Source organism: Puma concolor, chromosome C2 (genome assembly GCF_028749965.1).
Source record: "Puma concolor isolate L17-30 chromosome C2, mPumCon1.1.hap2, whole genome shotgun sequence".
Classification (NCBI taxonomy): Eukaryota; Metazoa; Chordata; class Mammalia; order Carnivora; family Felidae; genus Puma; species Puma concolor.
In genome coordinates, this window is record NC_141675.1 from 5,184,139 (window position 1) to 5,205,961 (window position 21,823).

Here is a 21,823-nt window from a genome sequence, read left to right on the forward strand (position 1 = left end):
CCTCTCTCTCTCAAAAAAATATTGTTAAAATGGCAACTTTTGTTATGTGTATTTTACTGTAATTAAATGTTCTGTAGATTTTTAATAAAGTTTTCTCATAATCATGATTTTTTTAAAATCCATGAGACTGGGAGAACTCATCAAGAGAGTGAGTGTAGACAGCAGAGAGGTCCAAGGATGGAGTCCTGGGTTACTCCGCTGTCAGAGGCGAGAAGGAACCAGCGAATGCAAATGAGAAATGTAACCAGTGAATGAGAAGGGACCCTGGGACAGTGTAGCACTCTGGATGCCAAGTAACAAAGTTACTACTCATTTTAAAACTCTTCTCGGGGCGCCTGGGTGGCGCAGTCGGTTGAGCGTCCGACTTCAGCCAGGTCACGATCTCACAGTCCATGAGTTCGAGCCCCGCGTCAGGCTCTGGGCTGATGGCTCAGAGCCTGGAGCCTGTTTCTGATTCTGTGTCTCCCTCTCTCTCTGCCCCTCCCCCGTTCATGCTCTGTCTCTCTCTGTCCCAAAAATAAACAAACGTTGAAAAAAAAAAAATTAAAAAAAAAAACTCTTCTCCTAAGAGGGGTTGCTTCTTGGATTCAGTCAAGAAAAGGGAAATTCAAGATTTGGAAAAATGAGTAACATAATTATTTACTTATTTTTTGGTATCTTCTAGAAAGAAGATATGGATATTGTGTGTGAGAGGTTCACTACAAGTAAACTGCAGTCCTTTGAGGATTTAGCTAGTATTTCTACCTATGGCTTTCGGGGTGAGGTAAGCTAAATATTAAGGAAATGAGTAAAATATTCTCCTGTGATAACATTTCTGCCATTTCTCAACATAGAGGTAAATAAGATATGATACTTTCTACTTGTTAAATATATGCAAATTGAAAAATCTTAATTAAATTCAATTTTCTAAAACCAAAGATTGTTCATAAATACTTAATACACTGAAAATTATTTTATCTACAGATACAGCTCCCTCCTCCCCTCCTACCAGGATGTTTGGTATCTTTTGATGGAGAATGCAACACCACCTACAAAGTTTTTTTGGTCAGATAATCAAATGTGAATCTGATTAATACTTATTAAGTGCCAGTATTGAGAAAATATAGGAGGCAAGGGAGCATGGCAAATGATACAAAAATTAGGAAACTACATGATAAAAGGCTTGTTTGTGTCCTTCAACAAATTAAGAAAAGTGGAGGAGGGAGCAAGAACCTGTAATTTAAAAGAGGCTTAAGAAGCACGTGAACCAGGGCGCCTGGGTGGCTGGGTCGGTTAAGCCTCCAACTTTGGCTCAGTTCATGATCTCAGGGTTTGTGAGTTGAGCCCATTGTCGGGCTCTGTGCTGGCAGCTCAGAGCCTGGAGCCTGCTTCAGATTCTGTGTCTCCCTCTCTCTCTGCCCCTCCCCTGCTCTCTCTCTCTCTCGCTCTCTCTCTCAAAAAATGAAACAGTAAAAAAAAATTTGTTTTTAGAAACAGAGGCATACGAACCAGTTCCAATGTATGAATCTTAGTTGGATCTTGATTTGAGCAAAACGTAAAAAAAAAATTCTTCGTCGGATATTGAGCACAGATTGGTTATTTCATAGTATTGAGAAGAAATTGTTGATTTTGTGGGTATAAAAAATAGCATCATGTTTTTGGGCGGAGTCTTTTAAGATATATATGGAAATATTTATGAGTGAAATTACATGATGTATCAGAGGCATATACTATAAAAAGTAGATAAAAACATTTTAGGGGCGCCTGGGTGGCGCGGTCGGTTAAGCGTCCGACTTCAGCCAGGTCACGATCTCGCGGTCCGTGAGTTCGAGCCCCGCGTCAGGCTCTGGGCTGATGGCTCAGAGCCTGGAGCCTGCTTCCGATTCTGTGTCTCCCTCTCTCTCTGCCCCTCCCCCGTTCATGCTCTGTCTCTCTCTGTCCCAAAAATAAATAAACGTTGAAAAAAAAAAAAAAAAATTAAAAAAAAAACAAAAAAACATTTTAAGACCAAAATAGGATCTTAAAATTTTATGACCATACTCTGTTGGACATCTTTTCATCCAGTATATATATAGGCCTGTATAATTTTTAATAGTTAATATTCTATTCTTTTACATGAATATACTGTAGTTTCTTTAAATGATTTCCTGTTAAACATTTATACTTTTTACCATTTTCCTGTTTGATGCTTTGGTGAATATTCATGTACGTACAATGTGGTTTTTTCAATCACTGCCTCGGTAAATTTATAGAAATAACATTCATCGGTAAAATATGTGTACTTTTCAGATAGTTTGTGTTAGTTTCCTATTTTTGCCCTCCAAAAATTGCCATGTTCTTAGTGACTTAAAACAATAAAAATCTGTTATCTTACAGTTCTGGAGGTCAGAAGCCAGGGGTCCAGCAGGTCTCACAGCACTGAGATCAAAGTGTTGGCAAGGCTGTGTTCCTTTCTGGAGACATTTCTTTAGTGTACCAGAGAAATTGTTTGGAGTAGTTATTTTGGGGAAATGAGAATAAAAGAGGGGATGGAACCAATTACTTTTCCCTTTAGGCCACTCTGTAGTCTTTCCATTTTTTATCACGTGTCTATATTACTTTAAATTTTTTAAATTAAAAGGCAGCTGTGACCTAGTCATTGCAATTCATATCAAACTGGGGTGGTCTCAAGCACCCTCTGGCTTAACAGTGAGCCCCGAATTATTCCAGACAGAAGCAATTTCATACTGTTTACCCTGAGGCAGCCCTGATTTTAAGTGTGCTTCTGGTAAAGTCCTAGGAAAGCAGCTCTGTTGTGGCTTTGCAACTTCCTGCGTCAGTTCCTAAGCCCATGGCCTCCTGGAGCCTTAGCCTAGCTGGAGAAGATCTTTGGGCTTTTATTTTACTGTAATTAAAACTGGGAAGATTGGGGCGCTGGGTGGCTCAGTCAGTTAAGCATCTGACTTCGGCTCATGGTTCATGAGTTCGAGCCCCACATCGGGCTCTGTGCTGACAACTCAGAGCCTAGAGCCTGATTTGGATACTGTGTCTCCCTCTCTCTCTGCCCCTCCCCCCATCTCTCTCAAAAATAAACATTAAAAAAACATTTTTTTCAAAAACAAGGAGGATTTAATGAGGGATTTCTATGTGTTCTTTCCCTGGTTCTCAGCACTTTGTATGCATTAACTCTTGACAGTAGCTCTGTAGACTGGGTTCTGTTACTACCCTGTTTTACATCTGAGGAAACTGACCCTTCTGAAGTATTAATAGGAGCGCCTGGCTGGCCCAGTTGGTGGAGTGCGTGACTCTTGATCTCAGGGTTATGAGGACAGCCCCACGCTGGGTGTACAGATTACTTAAAAAAAATCAAGGGAGGGGGAAGGGGGAAGAAAGAAGGAAAGGAAAGAAACAAACAAACAAACGTGGCCAGGGCACACAGCTGGAAAGTGACGAGCGGGGGATTGAACCCTGGCAGTTTGACTTCAGAGTCTGTTCCTGCTCTGTTTCTGGTGCGAAAGCCCCTAAAGCAGCAGAACCTCTGCCAATGGCATGCTGTCTTTCTGGCATCATGTACTGTTGTGCTACATACTCTGTATAGTTCGTGTCCGCCTGATGCAGCTCTCAAAATCGTTTACATCTGACATGATGAAAATTACCTCAGTTACGTCAACTAGGGAAACCCAGCCAGGACCTGGTAATCTCGGAGCCTGAGCCATGTTCCTCGTGAGTGAACCGAACCTGCCACAGGCTGCGTGTTCACTGTCTTCCGAGATGCTGTCACACAGACCCCGTTGCAGTGCTGGTTGCATTTTTATGTGCTGTGATGCCCTTGAGAAAGGAGAAACAGGTCCCAGTGAGCTAGGAAACCAGTCTCGGTGACAAGGTTGAGGGGAGGGGTGGGGAGTGGTCACTTTCAAAAAATGTGTTGTGTCTCAATTTCATAACCTTAAATTTACATTTCTAAACACGTAAGTTTTGAAAACAGTTTTGTGTACCAGTATGCGACATTATCTACTTGCAGTGCTCCCGTTTCTGAAGGCGACTTCTCAAATTGTTGGGAGGCAAATTATTGAGAATATTATTAAGCATGCCTGCACTTCTGCCTGAGCGCACTTGCTGCTGACACATTAGTACCCTGGTGTGCTTCTTTGCAACGACATGGATGGAGCGGGAGTGTATTATGCTAAGCGAAATAAGGGAGTCATAGAAAGACATACCGTATGATTCCACTCATACGTGGAGCTTAAGAAACAAAACAAACAAGCAAAGGGAAAAAAAAGAGAGACAAACCAAACAACAGACTCTTAGCTGTAGAAAACAAACGGGGGGGTTACCAAAAGCGGGGGAGGGGCGGGTGAAATCGGTGAAAGGGATGAAGAGTATGCTTATCGTGATGTACATAATTGTTGAGTCCCTATAATGTACACCTGAAATTAACGAAGAACTGTATGTTAGCTATACTGGATTTAAAGTAAATGATGTGTTTCCTTTTGGACTTCTAATATATATTTTCCCCCTGTTCTAGTAATATGCCACAAGTTCAATTTGATATCCCTTTTTTTACAGGTCATGAAAGTGAGTGAGCAAAAAATGCTCATCGTTGCCATTTGTTAATACAAAATGGAAGGGGAAATTTAGATTTAGATCACCTTTCTCAGTAATGAGGTGACAGTGGGTGACCCAGCAGTGAGTTTTTCTTTCATTCCATTTTTTTCTTCTTCCTTAGGCTTTGGCCAGCATCAGCCACGTGGCTCACGTTACTATTACAACCAAAACAGCTGATGCAAAGTGCGCATACAGGTATGGGGTAGGCTGCTTTTATTCATATATTCATCCTGAAACGTGCTTTTATGCCTAGATTTCAAAGTAACCCTGTCTAAACACTAGTGTCATCTTTTTTGACCAAGATCTTGAGTAAGTTTTCTTTCCTCTCTGGATTAGTTGATAATCCAGAGGGATGATTATTAGGTAATAATCTTATTTATGGATTCTTAACAGATAAGATGTGACGCATTTTAAGTGCCTACAAACTCTGTTACACAGATGTATTCTAAGTAGGTGGCAGATGTGGATGTTCTTCTGCTCCCGTGCCCTATAGTAGGTTATTACTTTGATTACAGGTCTGTGGCTGGGGTGCTGGAGGCTCACGGTTCCTTTGCTGGCTTGTGAGCCAGCAGCTCCCCGCCACAGGTGCATGCCTGTGCTGGCTTGCCCTCCACAGGTGGCCACTGGCTCTCTGTTGTGCTGATGCAGTTTTCAGAGGCTGACAAACAGCCTTGGAACAGAACAAAAACAGGATTTGAGGAATCAGAGTTACATCTTTGTTTTTATAAGCACTCGCCACTTACTCCTGGGAGACAGGTAGGAGTACCTGATCCAGGGGGACGGTAAAAAGAAATTTTTTTAATCCTGCAGATTGTTCATAATTAACACAGAAAATAGCCCTAACAATGGCAGTTCTGCCTGTTTCTCAGTCCTCAACAGAGAGATGTGTAACGTAATGGGAAAGGGGGCATTCCAGAGTATACAGCACTGTTGCTAGGAGAGTTTGACTCTTTGTGCATTAGACTTGCCCTAGGATCTGCGTGCACTGATATGATCAGAATTCTTCTCACAAATTAATGTCTTCCTAAAATAGACTGGGACACAAACTCTGTTTCTTCACCTCTGGAATTATGTTACGCTCCTGCTCGGGACCTCCAGTGACCCCCCCCCCCCAACTTACATAGTAGGATAAAATCCAGAGCGATCCCTAAATAGCACACCCTCCCACTGTGCCTGCCATCCACCTTTCCAGCCTCTTTTCTCCACCAGTCGCCAGCTGCCATGTGTTCTAAAGCTTCGGAGCTTTTATGTTTTTCTCTTCCTGGATGGTCTTCCCTGCTTTCTCCCTGAAACTGTTCCTCCCTAGAGCCCAGATGAATTGTCAGCCCTTCTGTGATGCTTTCACCCCCCTTCCTGACCCCAAGCTGAATGTTTCCTTCTCCAGATCACTTAGGACAGTGTTCTACGCTTTAGGGAAAAGTCTGTCCCTAGATTGAGGGTTCTCCAGGGCCTTTCTTTATTACCAGGGCCTCTGCAGGTCTGTCGTGTGATGACCCCTCCATGAATGATTACAGAATTACTGAAGACATTTTACTCTCACCATAAGCAATTTGCATTGTAGCTTGAAACTGAGGAACTGGGATGCCTGGGTGGCTCTGTCGGTTAAGCGTCCGACTCTTGATTTCAGCTCAGGTCATGATCTCATGGTTTGTGAGTTTGAGCCCTGCATCATGCTCTGTGCTGACAGCATGGAGCCTGCTTGGCATTCTGTCTCCCTCCATCTCTGCCCCTACCCTGTTGCTCTGTCTCTCTCTCTCTCTCAAAATAAAAAACAAAACTCAGGAACTAAAAAGCAACGTTTGCTAGAATAGGGTTTTCTTTCTTTCTTTCTTTCTTTCTTTCTTTCTTTCTTTCTTTCTTTCTTTCTTTCTTTCTTTCTTTCTTTCTTTCTGGTATCCAATTGGAATGATAATGGGATAGTAGAAAAACAAAGAAATAAATCGTAATTAAGACAATATATAGGGGCACCTGGGTGGCTAAGTAGGTTAAGCATCTGACTTCGGCTCGTGCCATGATCTGTGCTGACAGCTCAGAGCCTGGAGCCTGCTTTGGATTCTGTGTCTCCCTCTCTTTCCCAAGCTTGCGCTGTATCTCTCAAAAATGAATAAACGTTAAAAAAAATTTTTTTAAAGTGACAGTCTAATAATACGGCTATATTTTAATCTGTTGTTGTATAATTTTCTTTTTTACGTTTTGGATAAGTATTCTGCTTCTGTTGGATATTAATAATCTCTTATTATTTTCTTTTAAGAGCAAGTTACTCAGATGGAAAGCTGACAGCTCCTCCTAAACCATGTGCAGGCAATCAGGGGACCCAGATTACGGTAAGAATGGCACAGGAGAGTATAAGTTGCTGAAAAAGAGCGCTGCATAAGTATTGAAATAAGGAATAATATTGTCTCTGAGTTTCCAAAGCAATAATAAAATGAAGTCTTGCTAGTTAAAAGAAACAGCAGATAATTACCTCTAAACAAGAGGCGTGGTTATTGGCTTTTGTGGCATGGCAGCCTGTGTACTCCCTGCATCTTTTTTTATGGGGATGGCAGAAATGAATGGCAAGGTAGTTGGCATTGAGAGGACCTTGAACTCAGTTCCGGAAAGACTCGAGTGAAGAGTGTCATCTCAGTCTTGCAACTCAATGGTTGTGTGTCCAGAGGCAAGTTGTTTAATGTCCCTTAACCTTGCTTTTCCCAACTATCAAATGGAACAAAGAATATCTGCCCACTCAGAGGTTGTTTGAGGAATATGATTGTATCATTCATCAGAAAAAGTCTAGTATGCTGCCTTTTTCTGTGGTGCCACATTTGGTCTCTTCCCATTGTGTGATCCCGTAAAGCACCCCACTGTCAGGTTATGCATGCCATCTTCCACCTCCAGTCCCAGCTAAGGCACATTTCCCTGAAGGCTCCTAGCCCTAGACTTGTACAGCAGGCACGAGGCAGAAATGAATGTGTGCTTCTAAGTGCATGTTAAGACAGATCCTGTATCCAGGGTGACCACAGTGTGATTTCCAAGAAGCCCAAATGATCTCAGAAATTTTATTATTCTTCTTAGTTCGAAAAATACATTTGGATGCCATATGATAGTACAGTTATTTGTAAATTTACATGTTTGCCCCGCTGAATTGTGTGCTATTGTGGGTAAGATGTGCTTTATTTATCTTCGTATTCCCAGCACAAAGCAAAGAGCCTGTTGTAGAGAAAGCCCCCAGTACCTATTTGAGGAATCAGTGAATGAAATGAGAAGCAGGAAAAATCCCTTTTATTTCCTTTGTTTGCTAAGGCTGGCTTATCTCTTGCCCCCTCCCCAGTCAGTGCTTAGAACTGTACTGTTGGTAAGTACAGTTTGATTCTCTGCTAGCCAGCTTTAGGTGGATAGCTTGGGTCTTTATTTCCATGTACTTCTGTGAATTTACAAGAAGAAAAACTTCTTTTCAGGTGGAAGATCTCTTTTACAACATATCCACAAGGAGAAAAGCTTTAAAAAATCCGAGTGAAGAGTATGGGAAAATTTTGGAAGTTGTTGGCAGGTACAGTCCAAAATCTGGGAGTGGTTCTTTGAGGTGTCTCACCAAAGAAATGTGTTCCCCTGCTTATAAATTGAGAACCGTTTCCGAGCTAGGTGGAAAAGAGTACGCTGTGTTTTAGCCTACAGATGGTTTCTGATCAAGGTTTGGTCACCAGTTCTGGGCTTTCTCTCATCTCCCAGGAGAGAGCAGTTGGTCTCTGAATCGGTGAGGGTTCTTTGGTGGAAAGCAAAACAGACGAACTCCAGCTGACTTGAGCCTAAGAGAAATTTATGGGAAGGCTGGGAGTGACTCACCAAGTGGCAACAAGTGTTAGTAGTTGCTCCCTGGGGAAGACACGAGAACCAGGGTGGCTTCGAATTTTATAGTGGCCCTGCTGCAGTTGTTTTCGTTCTTTTCCCGTCTCTACTCAAGCATCTGTTTCCTTGGAGAGTACATCTGATTGGCAGGGCCTGGGTACCCCCATCATGCGTTCCTGTCTGTGGGAGATTCCTTGATTGGCAGTCTAAGGGTCTATCAGATGGAATGGGGAAGAGGTAGTTTCCCAGAGGAAAGCTAGGGGCTCTTAAAAGAAGAAAGTGAAAGGCAGGGCAGGTGAAAAGAACATTATGTCCACTGTAGACTGACTTCATCTGCTGGTTCAGTGGATCCAGCATGGGCTCGCCAAGCCTGCATGTCCTTGAATTGTAGCAGAGATCGGTTAACTGTTTTCCAGTATTTCTCAAAACTCCAAAATGAATAAAACATATACTCCTAATAAAGTAGAACAGACTTCTACTTCAGGTGTCTTTGCTTTTTCCTGGTGTTGTACAAGCAGCATCAAAATATTATCCCTGGAAATAAGAGAGTTCTGGTTGGCTGTTTTGGTTCTAGGTGTGGTCAAGTGAATTCCTAGTTGTTAGCTGAATAAATGCATTTTGCTAGACACAGTCCTTCGGTTCATGGGGTCCATGGGAGGAGGAATAATAAATAAATAACAGCCAACTGAGAAAAGGCTGGAAGATGCTGGAGCAGGGCCGGGGGCCAAGGAGAAAGCGAATGAGGAGGGGGGGTGTCTTGAAGGGCTCTGAGAGAGAATAAGCGTTCAGGAGTTGTAAAGGCCAGGTTCTCAAGATGCAGCACCTAGACCTGTTGGGTCTGGGGTAGTAATGCTGTAGGCAAGGAGGAGAGTGTGTTAAAGTACCCCTGCATCTACTCAGCCCCCTGTAAAACCAAACAACCCTGGTTTTTGTTTGATTCTGCCACATTTGGCATTGATTGTCTCCATGATGTTTGTGCTGGCTTATTTTCCTGTGGGTAAAATATGACATATGGAGATATTCTTGACTGGCTGTATCTTTGTTTAAATCACTTAACCCCACCAATTTATTTTACCAAAAGGGCGTTCTGCCTTATATTGTGCATTAGGCGATTTCTTGCTGCTTACTGTTCTGTTGTCTTTCTTTGCCAGGTATTCAATACACAATTCAGGCATTGGTTTCTCAGTTAAAAAAGTAAGTGTCGGTTTTGTATCAGAAAAAGGGATGTTTTTGGTTTTTAAGAGCTCACCTGTGGAGGTAAGGTTGGGATGTTTCATTCACAGCTGTGAGACAGTAAGTTGTCTCTTCTGCTCTGTTTATCAGCAAGGCGAGACAGTGGCTGACGTTAGAACACTGCCCAGTGCCACGACTGTAGACAATATTCGCTCCATCTTTGGAAATGCTGTTAGCCGGTATGTTGGTAATTCATATTTTAAGAAATCTGCATTCCACGTCTTGGTTTATTATTTATCACATTATTTTGGAATCTGTCAAGGTAGTACCTGCCTTAAGAGTTTGCTTTAATGAAATATGCAGGCTTCTTTCCATGGTTCACATTCGTTCTTGGAGTCGTTATTTCATGGAACCCATACTTCTTGGGTGCATGTTCTCTCCTAGAGGCTCTGGCTGTCAATCAGTGTGTTCTCTCTAGTCTCTGTCTTTAAAATGTTTATAGGGTAGTAGAATTCTTTCATTTTCTAACGTTCCTTCTTTTCCTGATATTTCCCTTAACATCACTTTGGGACTTTGTGATCACTCAGCATTTATTAATTGCCTCCCATATTCTAGGCTTTGTGCCAGAAGTTAGGGATGTAAAGACAAAATATTTCCTGTCCTTAAAGACTTCCCTGTCTGGTGGAAAGCAGATTTGTAAATGTTACCAAGTCTACATTGTCAAGGAAAGAGTCCTGGCTAGACCTCAGGATGCTGCCAAGCCCAAAGTGCCTGTGTCATCAACTGAGGGAGAAATACTAGGAGCCCGCTGTGTGCCACGCATGCCCCAGATGCAGGCCACACACCGATGGAGAAGACAGACCCTGACTTCACTTTTTCCAAAGATCTTAGGAGCAGCAACAGTAGTCCCAGAGCCCAGTTTTCTACTTGAAAGGACAAATTATTCATTCTTTGAGCAAAACCAAGTTCCAAACTAGGGAACAGTCAACTTGCTTTTAATTACCCTTCTCTTACTGTTAATGAATTAAGTTTTTTAATTGTGTTCCAAGAGCAGAGGGAGAACCCTATTGTACAAGGAAACTTTTATGAGTTTCTTTATTATATTTGAAGACTCAGAATTAGTCGTTATGAGATTCCTAGGGACTACAAGAGATGAGAAATCCCACAGAACAGCCGTTCCCCAAAGCGTGTTTCCAGAATACTAGCCTCTTGAGATATCTGGGGGAAGAAAGGATTTGCTGGTTTATTGTGTGGGAGAAACAGCACAAGCTGTATTTTCTGCTCACAGCCTCAGAGTACACATTACTACAGGACAGCTTCTAGCATACACTCAGCAAATGCCTCACAAGTGCCTACTAATTGCTGGGCACTGTGCTGAGAAACAGAGTAGGGCGTAAAGCAGAAATGCTTCTTGCCCTCAAAGGACTCATACCTAGTTGGAAAGACACATGAGATAATTACGCCATTCATGAGTGGTCATGCTGGATGTCTCAAAGGAAAAATACAAGGCACAACAGGAGAATCTCTCGGGGTCAAGGAGAGTGATAGTCAGAGTTAGGTACTTCTTTGATGAGGTTAAGCCCTGGCACGAAGGATATGGAGGAGTTAGCCGGCTATCAATAGGAGCTTTCCAGGCAGAGGAACCAGCAGGCAGAGATGAGTGAGGCTGAGACTTCCTTATTAACCCGCCTCCCCGTAAGCACAGCTCTGAGGAACATCCCCATTGTGGTGCTATTCATATAGTAAGGGGTTCAGTAGAAATGAGTCTTTTTGGAGTTCCGTCTTTGGGACTTAGTTACTAAGATACATAAGAGTTTCAGTATAACAAGGTCTCGGAGCTTAAGGTTTGTGATTATGTCCCAGCAGTCAGGGCAGTGCTTGGCATATAACATAAGTGCTTGAAAACAGTGACTGGATGGGCAGGTGGGTATATGGATGGACAACAGGCGGGTGTGTGAGTGGGTGGTTGGACACATGCATGGATGCGTGGGCCCAGAAGACCTCAACAAACCAAGTCTCTGAGTCCTTATATGGCAGAATTCATTTATGGGAAGGAGCCCTCATTTTCCTGCTCTGAGTTTTTATACTGTTTGAATTTTCCATTATCTTCAAAAGCCTCAGAATTTCTTTTTTCCAACCAGAGAACTGATAGAAGTCGGGTGTGAGGATAAAACCCTAGCCTTCAAAATGAATGGCTTTATATCCAATGCAAATTACTCCGTGAAGAAGTGTATCTTCTTACTCTTCATCAACCGTAAGTGGAAAAGGACCATGTCTGCAGGGAATTTTATGGGACCATGGAAAAATTCCTAATCCACAGGTTCGATTACACACAGGGAACCCTCATGCTGAAGTGTGGCTCGGTAAGGAGGTGTTCATAATTTCTGGCCTACGCCTGTTCAGCCCTCGGATACGTGCTCAGCGCTGGCTGGCTGTTGCAGAGGCCTCTTGATGCTTGCCTTTGAGAGGGAGTCCGGGAGAGGGCAACACAGACCCCTGTGAGTCCGAACAGCTTCCTCACCTGCTGGCATCAGAACCTCATAAGCAGGCCCCAGGCAGATGTTTGTTCTCTCTCGAGATCAAGATTCACTGTTTGAATTGCACAGCAGGACACAAGGAGGGGGTACCTTGGGTGTCATTAGCAAAGTTCTTTGCGATTTTTCTTTTTAGAGAATGAGTTATTTATGATACAGTGAGCAGTACCAGAAATCAAGGAGGAAATTAGCTAATGAATTTGGATTTTTGTGAATTTCCTCTCCACTCTTTATCTCTCTGCAGGCATATTGTTTACATGATCACTACTTGTTAAGTAAATAACTGTTTTGCATTCTGCTGCTTTTTACTTAATTGCATATTATATGGTTTTGAGAGACTGACAGGGGAACTAGAAATGTGTCTGATTTGGTTTTTAATTTTCCAACCAGAGATGCATCATTCCATTTGTTTGGTACTTACCATTTTTTAAATGTTTATTTATTTTGAGAGTGAGAGAACACATGCAGAGGAGGGGCAGAGAGGGAGAGAGAGAGAATCCCAAGCAGGCTCTGTGCTGTTAGTGCAGAGCCCTACATGGGACTCAATCTCAGTGACCCGTGAGATCCTGACCTGAGCCGAAATCAAGAGTTGGACACTCAACTTACTTAGCTATGCAGGCGCCCCAGCACTTACCATTTTTATCATATAGATCCTTTACCTTTCTTGTTTAAAGCAATTCACAATTACAGTTTTGTTTGCTTGCCATTGAAAATGGTGTATTCCTTTGTTCCATTTTTAATGATAACCAGCTATAAATGTCCCAGATTATACATGGGTTTTTTCTGAGAGAAAGACAGTGCATGAGCAGAGGAGGGGCAGAGAGGGAGAGGGAGAGAGAGAATCTTAAGCAGGCTACACACTGTCAGCACAAAGCCCAACTTGGAGCTCAGTCTAATGAGTGTGAGATCATGACCTGAGCTGAAATCAAGACTCAGAAGCTGAGCCACCCAGGTGCCGCTAGATTGTACATGTTTTACAGCAGTTTTCAAAGCCATATAGAACAGGGAAGAGTCAATATTTCATAGACACGTTCTGTTAAACTGATCTATAATAGTAGGGTTTTTTCCTACTTTATTAAGAAGGACTTAAGCCTGATGTGTAACAAAGTTTGCTTTTATCAGAGCTCAGAAGTATTTTTCATTTGTTTTTCCCAACCATGAAGAATCGCTGCTTTTTAACACATGTGTTGGCTACCGAACAGGCCAGCAGAAATCCGTGTAAGTGCCACGTGCGTAGCTCACGTCTGTGCTTCTGGTGAGCTGTTCACCGCACGGGCTGTGCATCAGTGCTAGTAGCCTGGTCATGATACCAGGTTCCCAGAAGCAGGGAGGTCAGACTTGTAGGTGTATCATCGGGTCATCTCCGCACTGCGTGCTCTCACTCGGGTGGTGAGACAAGGAACACTCCCTCAATGTGTCTCCAGTCCAGAAATCGCAGCAGAGGGACTCTGGCCGTCCCCTTTCAGGTGCCCATACCTGCTCCAGGCCCGTGTGCTCAGGGCACGTGTCCCCAAGTACAGCAACGCTGTTGAGGGGCTGCGGGGGTGCTGAGCACTCAGAGAAGAACGGTCTCTTCATTGATAAGATCACAGCCTCTCTTCTCATTAGAGATAAAACCACGGGACGTGTCCTTGCGACACCGACCCAGAAGAACAGGTCACCAGCGGGTCACCTGTCAGGGGAGAAAGGAAGGCTGTGTTTTGTGAAAATAGGTCTTCCTCTGATTTTTGTCTTACCTCTCCCATCTTTTGGTGTTTTCCATCCACCCCCTTCCAACCTGCCTCATTTCCTAAATTACCTTAAATGTACATTCAGCTATCCGTACTGCCCGAAGTGTCCAGAAAACTTCCTTGCTCTCGTCGCTCAGTTGGGACACCCCACTGTTGGAACACTGCCCCCCACCACACCAGGTACCCGGGCAGAATCGGTTGCTCTCTCCTCCCACCACTTAGCACACACCTCTCTTGTGGTGCTCACCACTCGGAACTGGAGTTTACCTGGTCACCAGCGTATTGTCTCCTGTGGTACCTGTGATAGGCGGCCAGCGTGTTGTGTTGCAGCATGAAGAGTCTGAGAACCGATGGCTCACTGCCCACTGTGCCCAGCGAGGTAGTCTGCCCGGGCAGACTGAGGGAAGGGAAGCGGGCAGGCCGAATTGACCACCCTCCCGCGTATCTGTGACGTGGGTGAGCGGAGAGAGTCCCAAGCCCATAGTGAGACACGGCAACACGTAAAAGCGGCCTTCCTGGAGCCTGCTGTGGCTGTCACTCCCGAAGTGTTCTTCCTGAGTGATTTCATGGCATGGTATGAATGTGCACCCATTACCTCTCCCTTCAGGACAGTTTTGAGCCGGTTACTTTCCTTTTATTTTCTAGATCGTCTGGTAGAGTCAGCTTCCTTAAGAAAAGCCATTGAAACCGTGTATGCAGCCTATTTGCCCAAAAACACACACCCGTTCCTGTACCTCAGGTAACGTAGCAGCAGACGCCGCACCCAAGAGTCACAAGGAGCAAATCCCTTTCGGCCGTCCTCTTAAAAGAGACAGGCTTGCCAGTGGCTCCATCGGAGTGAGTCCCGTGCTCTGCTGGCCAAAGGGTGTTCTGTCCTTTCTCACGGTAAAGGGCACGGTTTTCCTGCATGTGTTCACTCATGCAGCAGAATCTCACTGAACGCCTCCCATGTGCCAGCCGCTGTGTTGGTGAAACAAAGGTGGGTAACAGGTCTTGTCCCCGAACCAGACGGAAACTGCCCCCACCTGGCCCCCGTCTTCCTCCCCCAGGGTCCCTCCAGTGCCCTCTACTGACAGAGATTCACATTGTGGTCGCGGAGCACACGATGAAAGCTGGGTTTGGAGCTGGCACAGCCTCTCCACTGACCTTTGTGTTAGATTTTAATGACAGAAAGTTCTCTTGTGTATTCTTGTTTTGATCCTCATAATACCGAGAAGTAAGTAGGGGACAGGTTACTGATGAGAAAACCCATCCAGAGAGGTTAAGCGACTTGCCCCAGGTCACTCAGTAAGAAGTTCCACTAGTTCTGGAAAGATGGTAACAGCTGACGTAGAATTAATGTGCCAGGTCCGTGTGAAGTGCTTTAACACAGATTTAATCCCCACTGTACATTGTGTCCATTTTACAAATGAGGAAACTGCAGCAAAGAACGATGATGTCAGTGACCTGGGGCTGCACAGCTGGAGAATCCTGTCGCTCCGGCTTGAGCTTGAAGTTTTGACCACTGTGTCATTTGGCCTTCCCAAGTCTGCTGGGGTAACTATTCTCTTTTCACCCTGCCAGTTTGGAGATCAGCCCCCAGAACGTGGATGTCAACGTGCACCCCACAAAGCACGAGGTTCACTTCCTACACGAGGACAGCATCCTGGAGCGGGTGCAACAGCACATTGAGAGCAAGCTCCTGGGCTCCAACTCGTCCAGGATGTACTTCACCCAGGTGAGGGCGCTCTCTGTCCGGCTGTTGCTCTGGTGCCTTCCCCACCTGAACGTGTGCCCCCTCAGACGGGAGAGCCCAGACTTCTGCGTGTTGCTTTAGACTGTCTTTCCAAGGATTGCTTTGGTAGTTTTCCTTTGGTAACATCTCCTGATTTGAACCTAACCACGAAGGTATTAGAATGTTAGTCATCAGGGCGCCTGGGTGGCTCAGTCGGTTGAGCATCCGACTTCGGCTCAGGTCATGATCTTACAGTTTGTGGGTTCGAGCCCCGTGTCGGGCTCTGTGCTGACAGCTCTGAGCCTGGAGCTGCTCCAAATTCTGTGTCTCCTTCTCTCTCTGTCCCTCCCCCGCTCATGCTCTGTCTTTGTCTCTCAAAAATAAATGTTAAAAAAAAAAAAATTTGGAATGTTAGCCCTGGGCCTGGAGTCAGGAGGCCTGCGTTTACAGTCTGCCTCTATCTGGCACCTTAGACCGACCCCTTAGGAAAACAGGCTGTCTGAAACAGAATACAGCACCGTTCCGTGCATTCTTCCCTGGGGGTGTTCAGGAGGAGGCCGATCCCGCATTCACAGGGCAGAGTGGCGAAGCAGGGGGGCAGCGGGAGGAACAGGGCCCTTAGAGTCAGGCAGGCCTGGGTCACCACTGTGTGACTAACTTCCCCGGTCTCCACGTCTCCCTCAGTAAGGATTGAACTGGCCTGCCCCACATCCGAGGGTGGTTACAAGCAGTAGGTGAAAGTCTGCAGAGCCTGGCACCGTTTGCCTTCTTGTAATTACTGAGCTTCCCAGTACTTTGATTCTCAGCTACTCCTGGCTGTCTGGGGCCTCAGTTTTCCCCTCTGTAAAATAAACAGGTGGATAATACGATGTCCCGCGTCCCTCCCAGTTCTGACATGATGTGATTCCAGGCAGCACGTGGCGAGGGTGTGTTCAGAAGCACAACAGACCCCAGACCTGTAGAAACGGAAACGCTTTCCCGATTAATTATTCTGGGTTCTGCAAGCAGAGAGTGGGCTTCTGCGAGCCTACTTCACAGAAAACTTGTTAAGTCACCAAGCTGGCGAGTGCTTCACCCAGGACCCTCCACGGAAAGCACCTGGCTGGGAGATGGCATGGGCACTGCGGTGAGATAAGTGCCGGTGGGGCAGCCCCCCGCCCCTGGAGCCCAGACAGAGGGCTGGGCAGAGTCCCCTCAGGTTGCTACCGATGCCACCCGAAAGGTGTGTGTGGCAGGCGGGCAGAAGGAAGTTCTCCCTGGGAACCAGCCCTCAATCTCTTGGTGGGCCCCTGGTGCCACGTGAGGCCCACGTCTCGCAAAGGTAACGGGCGCACAAATCCTCGCAGTGCCGTGGTGGCGAGAGCAACGCGCACGCCGTGAGGGTTGGTGCACCTGGCGTGCGTGGGTGAGGCCCTCAGCAGTGTGTGGTACGTGGGAACCATCACTGTTACTTGGTTTATATCTGTGGCTGCTCCCTGGCAACTGTGCACTGAGGACCCCGCTGTGGGCAGGACTCCGTTGGGTGCCAGGGGATGCTCCATAGCCAGTTCCTGCCTCCACAGAGGCGCCCCAGCCTGCTAGAGAGTACATCTCACGCGAGACGGAAAGAGGGACTCCTGCCCGGACTCGGGCGGTCAGGGAAGGGAAGGAAGGGATGCGGAGGCTGGGATCCGAAGGCTGAGTAGGCATGAGATGGGCAAAGGGGAGGAGGAATGAAAAGAGTTATTTCTGGCTGAAGAAACAGTGAAGAAAAGGCCTGAGGGCGGGGGGGGGGGGGGGGGGGGCGGGAGGGCAGGAAGATGCGTGTTTGAGGTTATGGAAGTTCCAGGGTCCAGTGTTTACCCTGCTGCCAGTAGAGTCACCTGGGAAACTTAGGAAACACCCTTGCCTGGGTCTTCTCCAGACTAAGAGCTCAGTCTCAAGGTGGCACGTCCGTAGTTGGACAGCTTTCCCAGGTGCTGTCATGTGCAGCCAGGGTGGAGCCCAAGCGTGGGCCCATGGGGGAGCTGGCCCAGGGGAGAGGAGGCTGCAGAGGTACCCCCACGTAGACATTTCTCTTGGCATGTTAAGGAGCTTATGCTGAGGTCTGATGTGCCATTTTATGAAGAATCCTGTGGTCGTAGTGGGGCAGGGATTGCGGGGGAGCACGATGGAGACCCACAGCTGTCTGGGAGAAGCAGAGGAGGGTCTGGGCAGAGGAGGTCGCTCCACTCACAGAGGGTTGAAGATCTGGAACTGCCGGGACCCGGACAGGGCTTGGCTGGGGGTGGGGGAGGAGCAGGGGGACGGGCTCAAAGCAGGACACGAAGATGAGGAGCACGCTGGCCGGGCCAGAGGGGCCACCCCTCGCTCTGTCCCAGCTGAGATCCAAGGAAGGGATCTGCCAGAGGTCCCGGGCTGTGTCTGTGACCGCACTGGGAAAAGGACTCCTCTTCCTCCTGGCCTTATTTTGCAGGAGTCAGATTCATTTAGTGGGCTTACGTTGTATTTTCCAGTAAGTAGATTTCTGACCAGTGTGTCTTCAGAAGGAAAGTGATTTCTGGATCAGACGGCCTGCCTCTGCTGGTGCGGTGGCACAGGCCTCGGAGCATTGCTGTGTGTGGTGGGGTCCCAACTCAGAGCTGTCGCACTCCTAGAGGGGAATCAGAATCCTTTGTCTCCTGCTTGGCATCTGTGCCTTGCACAACACTGCCCAGGGCCTACAGCACAAGCCCTGGTTTGCAATGAAACCATTTGGTATGGAAATCACAAACCCCAGGGGCTCTTGGGCTTGTTCCGACTCCATCAAGGTATTTCACTTTTCTGGACTTTAAAATTACTGTCTGCGAAGTATTCATGTTAATTTCCACTCCTATGGATATTACACGAGCAAATGAAGCAAATGCAGTTGAAACTCAGACAGGGCGGGGGTTGGGGTGCCGACCCCCTGTGCAGTTACAAATCTGTGTATAAGATTTGACTCCCCAAAGCCTTTAACTACTAGTAGCCTAGTGATGACTGGAACCTTACCGATAACGTAAACAGTCATTTAACACGTATTTTATGTATGTGTTACATACTGTATTCTTACGATAAAGTAAGCTAGAAAAAAGAAAGTCAGGTTTTTAAGAAAATCATAAGGAAGAGAAAATACACTTTAAATACTGTACTGTAAAAAACCTGCACGTAAGCAGACCCGTGGCGTTCAAATCTGCTCTGTTCAAGGGTCAACTGCATTTACTTCATTTTCCTGTGTGTGTTGCAAAGGTTTTATATTGTCCATGAAGAAAGGTTTTTTTTGAGCAGAGTTGCTACTTTATTTGACTTTTTATTATCTAATTAGTCGAATATTTCTAAGTATACATGGAAGTGGATAATACACAAATTATCCACGAACCTATCACCCAACTTCAACAACCCAACATTTTGCCATATTTGTTTTCTCTCTCCCTCTCTGGCTTGGGGGGTGGGGAAAAGAATATTTTTTTAAATATTTTTTTTAATGTTTATTTACTTTTGAGAGAGAGAGAGAGACAGGCACGAGCAAGGGAGGGGCAGAGAGAGAGGGAGACACAGAATCCAAAGCAGGCTCCAGGCTCTGAGCTGTCAGCACAGAGCCTGACGTGGGGTTTGAACTCACGAACCGCAAGACCATGATCTGAGCCTAAGTCGGCTGCTTTAACTGACTGAGCCACCCAGGCGCCCCAGGGGAAAGAGTACCTTAAAGCACATTCCAGGCGTTTACTTTTTTCCCTAGTACTTCGTTATGCATTTAAAAAAATTTTAAATATTTTTTCCTTATATAATCACAGTGTTCTTTTATACATAACAATGATAATAATGTCATTTAATATCCAGTCTATATTCAGATATCCCAATTGTCCAAAAAAGATCCTTTTATAAAGTAGCTTTGTTCAAATCTGTATCCATTTAAGTTCCATTGTATTTAGTTGATCTGTCTTTAAATCTCTTTTACATCTCTTTGAAAGTAGAAAATCCCTGTACAATCTTTTGTTGTTCCTATTAGCTTATTCTAAAGGCTTCCTGTGGAATAATGCACATTTTTGTTTGGCTGATTGCTTCTTAGTGTCATTTAACTTGTTCTAATTCTCCACATTTCCTGTAAACTGGGAATTCCTATAAACTAGCATAATTACACTCAGATTTAAAAAGCAGTTTGTGTTTGCCTTGTACTTTTGGTCACATCCCAGCAGGAGGCGCATACTGACTTGTTATGCATTTTGGTGATGGGACTCATCAGTGGGTTCAGCTGGTGACAGCCTGTTTCCTTCGTTGTTAAGTTCTCCATGAATATTTAGCTTAATGGTTTCACCATTCATTGATGACCATTACCTGATTCTGTTATTTCACTAGGATTGCAAGATTGATTTTCTCATTTTATCATTTTTTCTACATTACTGAACTGTAATTCTTCTGTATACAATAACTTTCCCTCATTTGTTAGAGCTTTTTGGTTATCCTGAAATACAGTTCATACTAGAAAGTAAGGGTAAATGCTGAATTCTGTCTCTTTAATTATCAATGTGCAGAGGAATGAGTTGGTGTCCTAGCGATCTGCAGTGATGTTTAATGACTTTGTCCTCTCTCACTGTCTCTCTCTCTCTCTCTCCCTCTTCGTACCCGTTTTTTCTTTTTCTCTTAGTATTTTATCATAACTGCTAACAAAGCTGTATAGTTTAATTACATAGAGTCGTTTTTATTTTGGATGCTCAAATTATCCCATCTTAGACCATCGAAATCCCCTTCAAGCTGATGCTCTTGTCCTTATGACCCAATTCCATTAGTCTTTGATAGTTTCCTTGTTTCTGGCAAGAGAATATGTTGTAGGCTCACTCCGTACTTTCCCAGCCCGAGCTCTGGAATTGGCCATTTCTCCAAGGAAATCTGGTTTATTTTAGTGGGGATGGTATTTAGAGACTATAATCTGGGGTCCAGGGGTCCTTACTGCTGCTGGGTGGTCATTGACTTTAGTCCTTGCCAGTGGACAGAGCTAGGAAATACGTATATTTAAAAATAGGATAGTGGTTGCCAGGAGCTGGTGAGTAGGGGAGAATGGGGACAAAGTTTCAGTTTGGGTGGATGAACAAGTTCTAGAGATGGATGGTGGTGATGGTTGCACAGTGATGGGATCTACTTAATGCCACAGAGCTACACGCTTGAACGTGGTTAAGTGGTAAATTCTGTGTTTATTTTACCACAATAAAAAAATGAAATCCTCTTATGGCAGGGGAAAAAAAAGACAAAAATAGGAGAACTTTACACTAACATTTCTCATTTGAAACCAATTTTAAAATTATGAGGATTTTGTTGAACTTTTGAATTTTTTACCGGAGTATCTGTTGAATTTCAAGTTCTGGTCAGAACTCCTATAACTACCTCTGTAACGACTTACCTGGTTCTGGCTTCTTTCTCCAGTACTGCTTCGCTTTGGGACCAGAACGTCTTTTTATTTTTATTTAAAGAATTTTTAAAAGTAATCTCTACACTTTGAGGCTTGAACTCACAACCCCAAGATCAAGAGTGGCTTGTTCTACCAACTGAGCCAGCCAGGTGCCCCTGGAACCTGGACTTAGTTAGTTCATGTTCTAAATCTTCCCGTTGTCCTCTTTTTAATATTTTTTTTCTGATAGATCCTACTTTATTGAAACATATAAGATAGAATACAGTAAGAGTTCAGCATCAAACGTAAAGGGAATCTCATATTACGTAAATACCACTGAGCTTGAAAGATCTTGGTGGCTAGGAATCTTATTTACTTAAAAAAAGTGTTTTTAATCCGCTACCTTCTTTTTTGACCCAGACTTTACTCCCAGGTCTTGCTGGCCCCTCTGGGGAGGTGGTTAAGTCCACAGTGGGTGTGCCCCCCTCATCCACTTCTGGAAGCGGCGACAAGGTCTATGCTCACCAGATGGTCCGCACAGATTCGCGGGAACAGAAGCTCGATGCCTTTATGCAGCCTGTGAGCAAGGCTCTGTCCGGTCAGCCTCAGGCCGTGGTCCCAGAAGATGGGCCTGAGGCTTCCAGCGGCAGGGCCAGGCAGCAGGATGAGGAAATGCTCGAACTCCCGGAGCCTGCTGCAGTGGCTGCCACAAATCAGGGCTTGGAGGGGGATGCAACAGAGGGGACTTCGCAAGCGTCGGAGAAGAGAGGGCCCCCTTCCAGCCCAGGTAACCCCAGGTATGGACTCGGGGGGAGGAGCGGCTTGCCTCTGCTGTTCTCCCTTAAAACTGCTTTCTGGCTCGACTTCATGAACCGCTTGCAGCTTCTCTCTGTCTGGACTGTCA

The 21,823-nt window shown here is 45.2% G+C and overlaps 1 protein-coding gene across 10 annotated transcripts in view; it reads left to right on the plus strand.

Annotated features, from left to right (window-relative positions):
* The window catches only part of MLH1 (mutL homolog 1), a 49,154-nt gene that overhangs the window by 5,401 nt on the left and 21,930 nt on the right, over positions 1-21,823 (plus strand). For 9 of the 10 annotated variants that reach the window (XR_015255934.1, XR_015255935.1, XR_015255936.1 and 6 more), the window contains 10 exons: positions 665-763; positions 4,685-4,758; positions 6,815-6,887; positions 8,001-8,092; positions 9,540-9,582; positions 9,712-9,800; positions 11,703-11,815; positions 14,471-14,564; positions 15,389-15,542; positions 21,340-21,716. Coding sequence is in view for 7 of the 10 variants with exons in the window: in XM_025912960.2 (XP_025768745.1) it covers positions 665-763; positions 4,685-4,758; positions 6,815-6,887; positions 8,001-8,092; positions 9,540-9,582; positions 9,712-9,800; positions 11,703-11,815; positions 14,471-14,564; positions 15,389-15,542; positions 21,340-21,716 (1,208 nt within the window). In the remaining 3 variants the exon portion in view is untranslated. Of the gene's footprint in view, positions 1-664; positions 764-4,684; positions 4,759-6,814; positions 6,888-8,000; positions 8,093-9,539; positions 9,583-9,711; positions 9,801-11,702; positions 11,816-14,470; positions 14,565-14,585; positions 14,805-15,388; positions 15,543-21,339; positions 21,717-21,823 lie in introns of those variants that run through there. The other variant, XM_086720398.1, reaches the window with a different exon arrangement.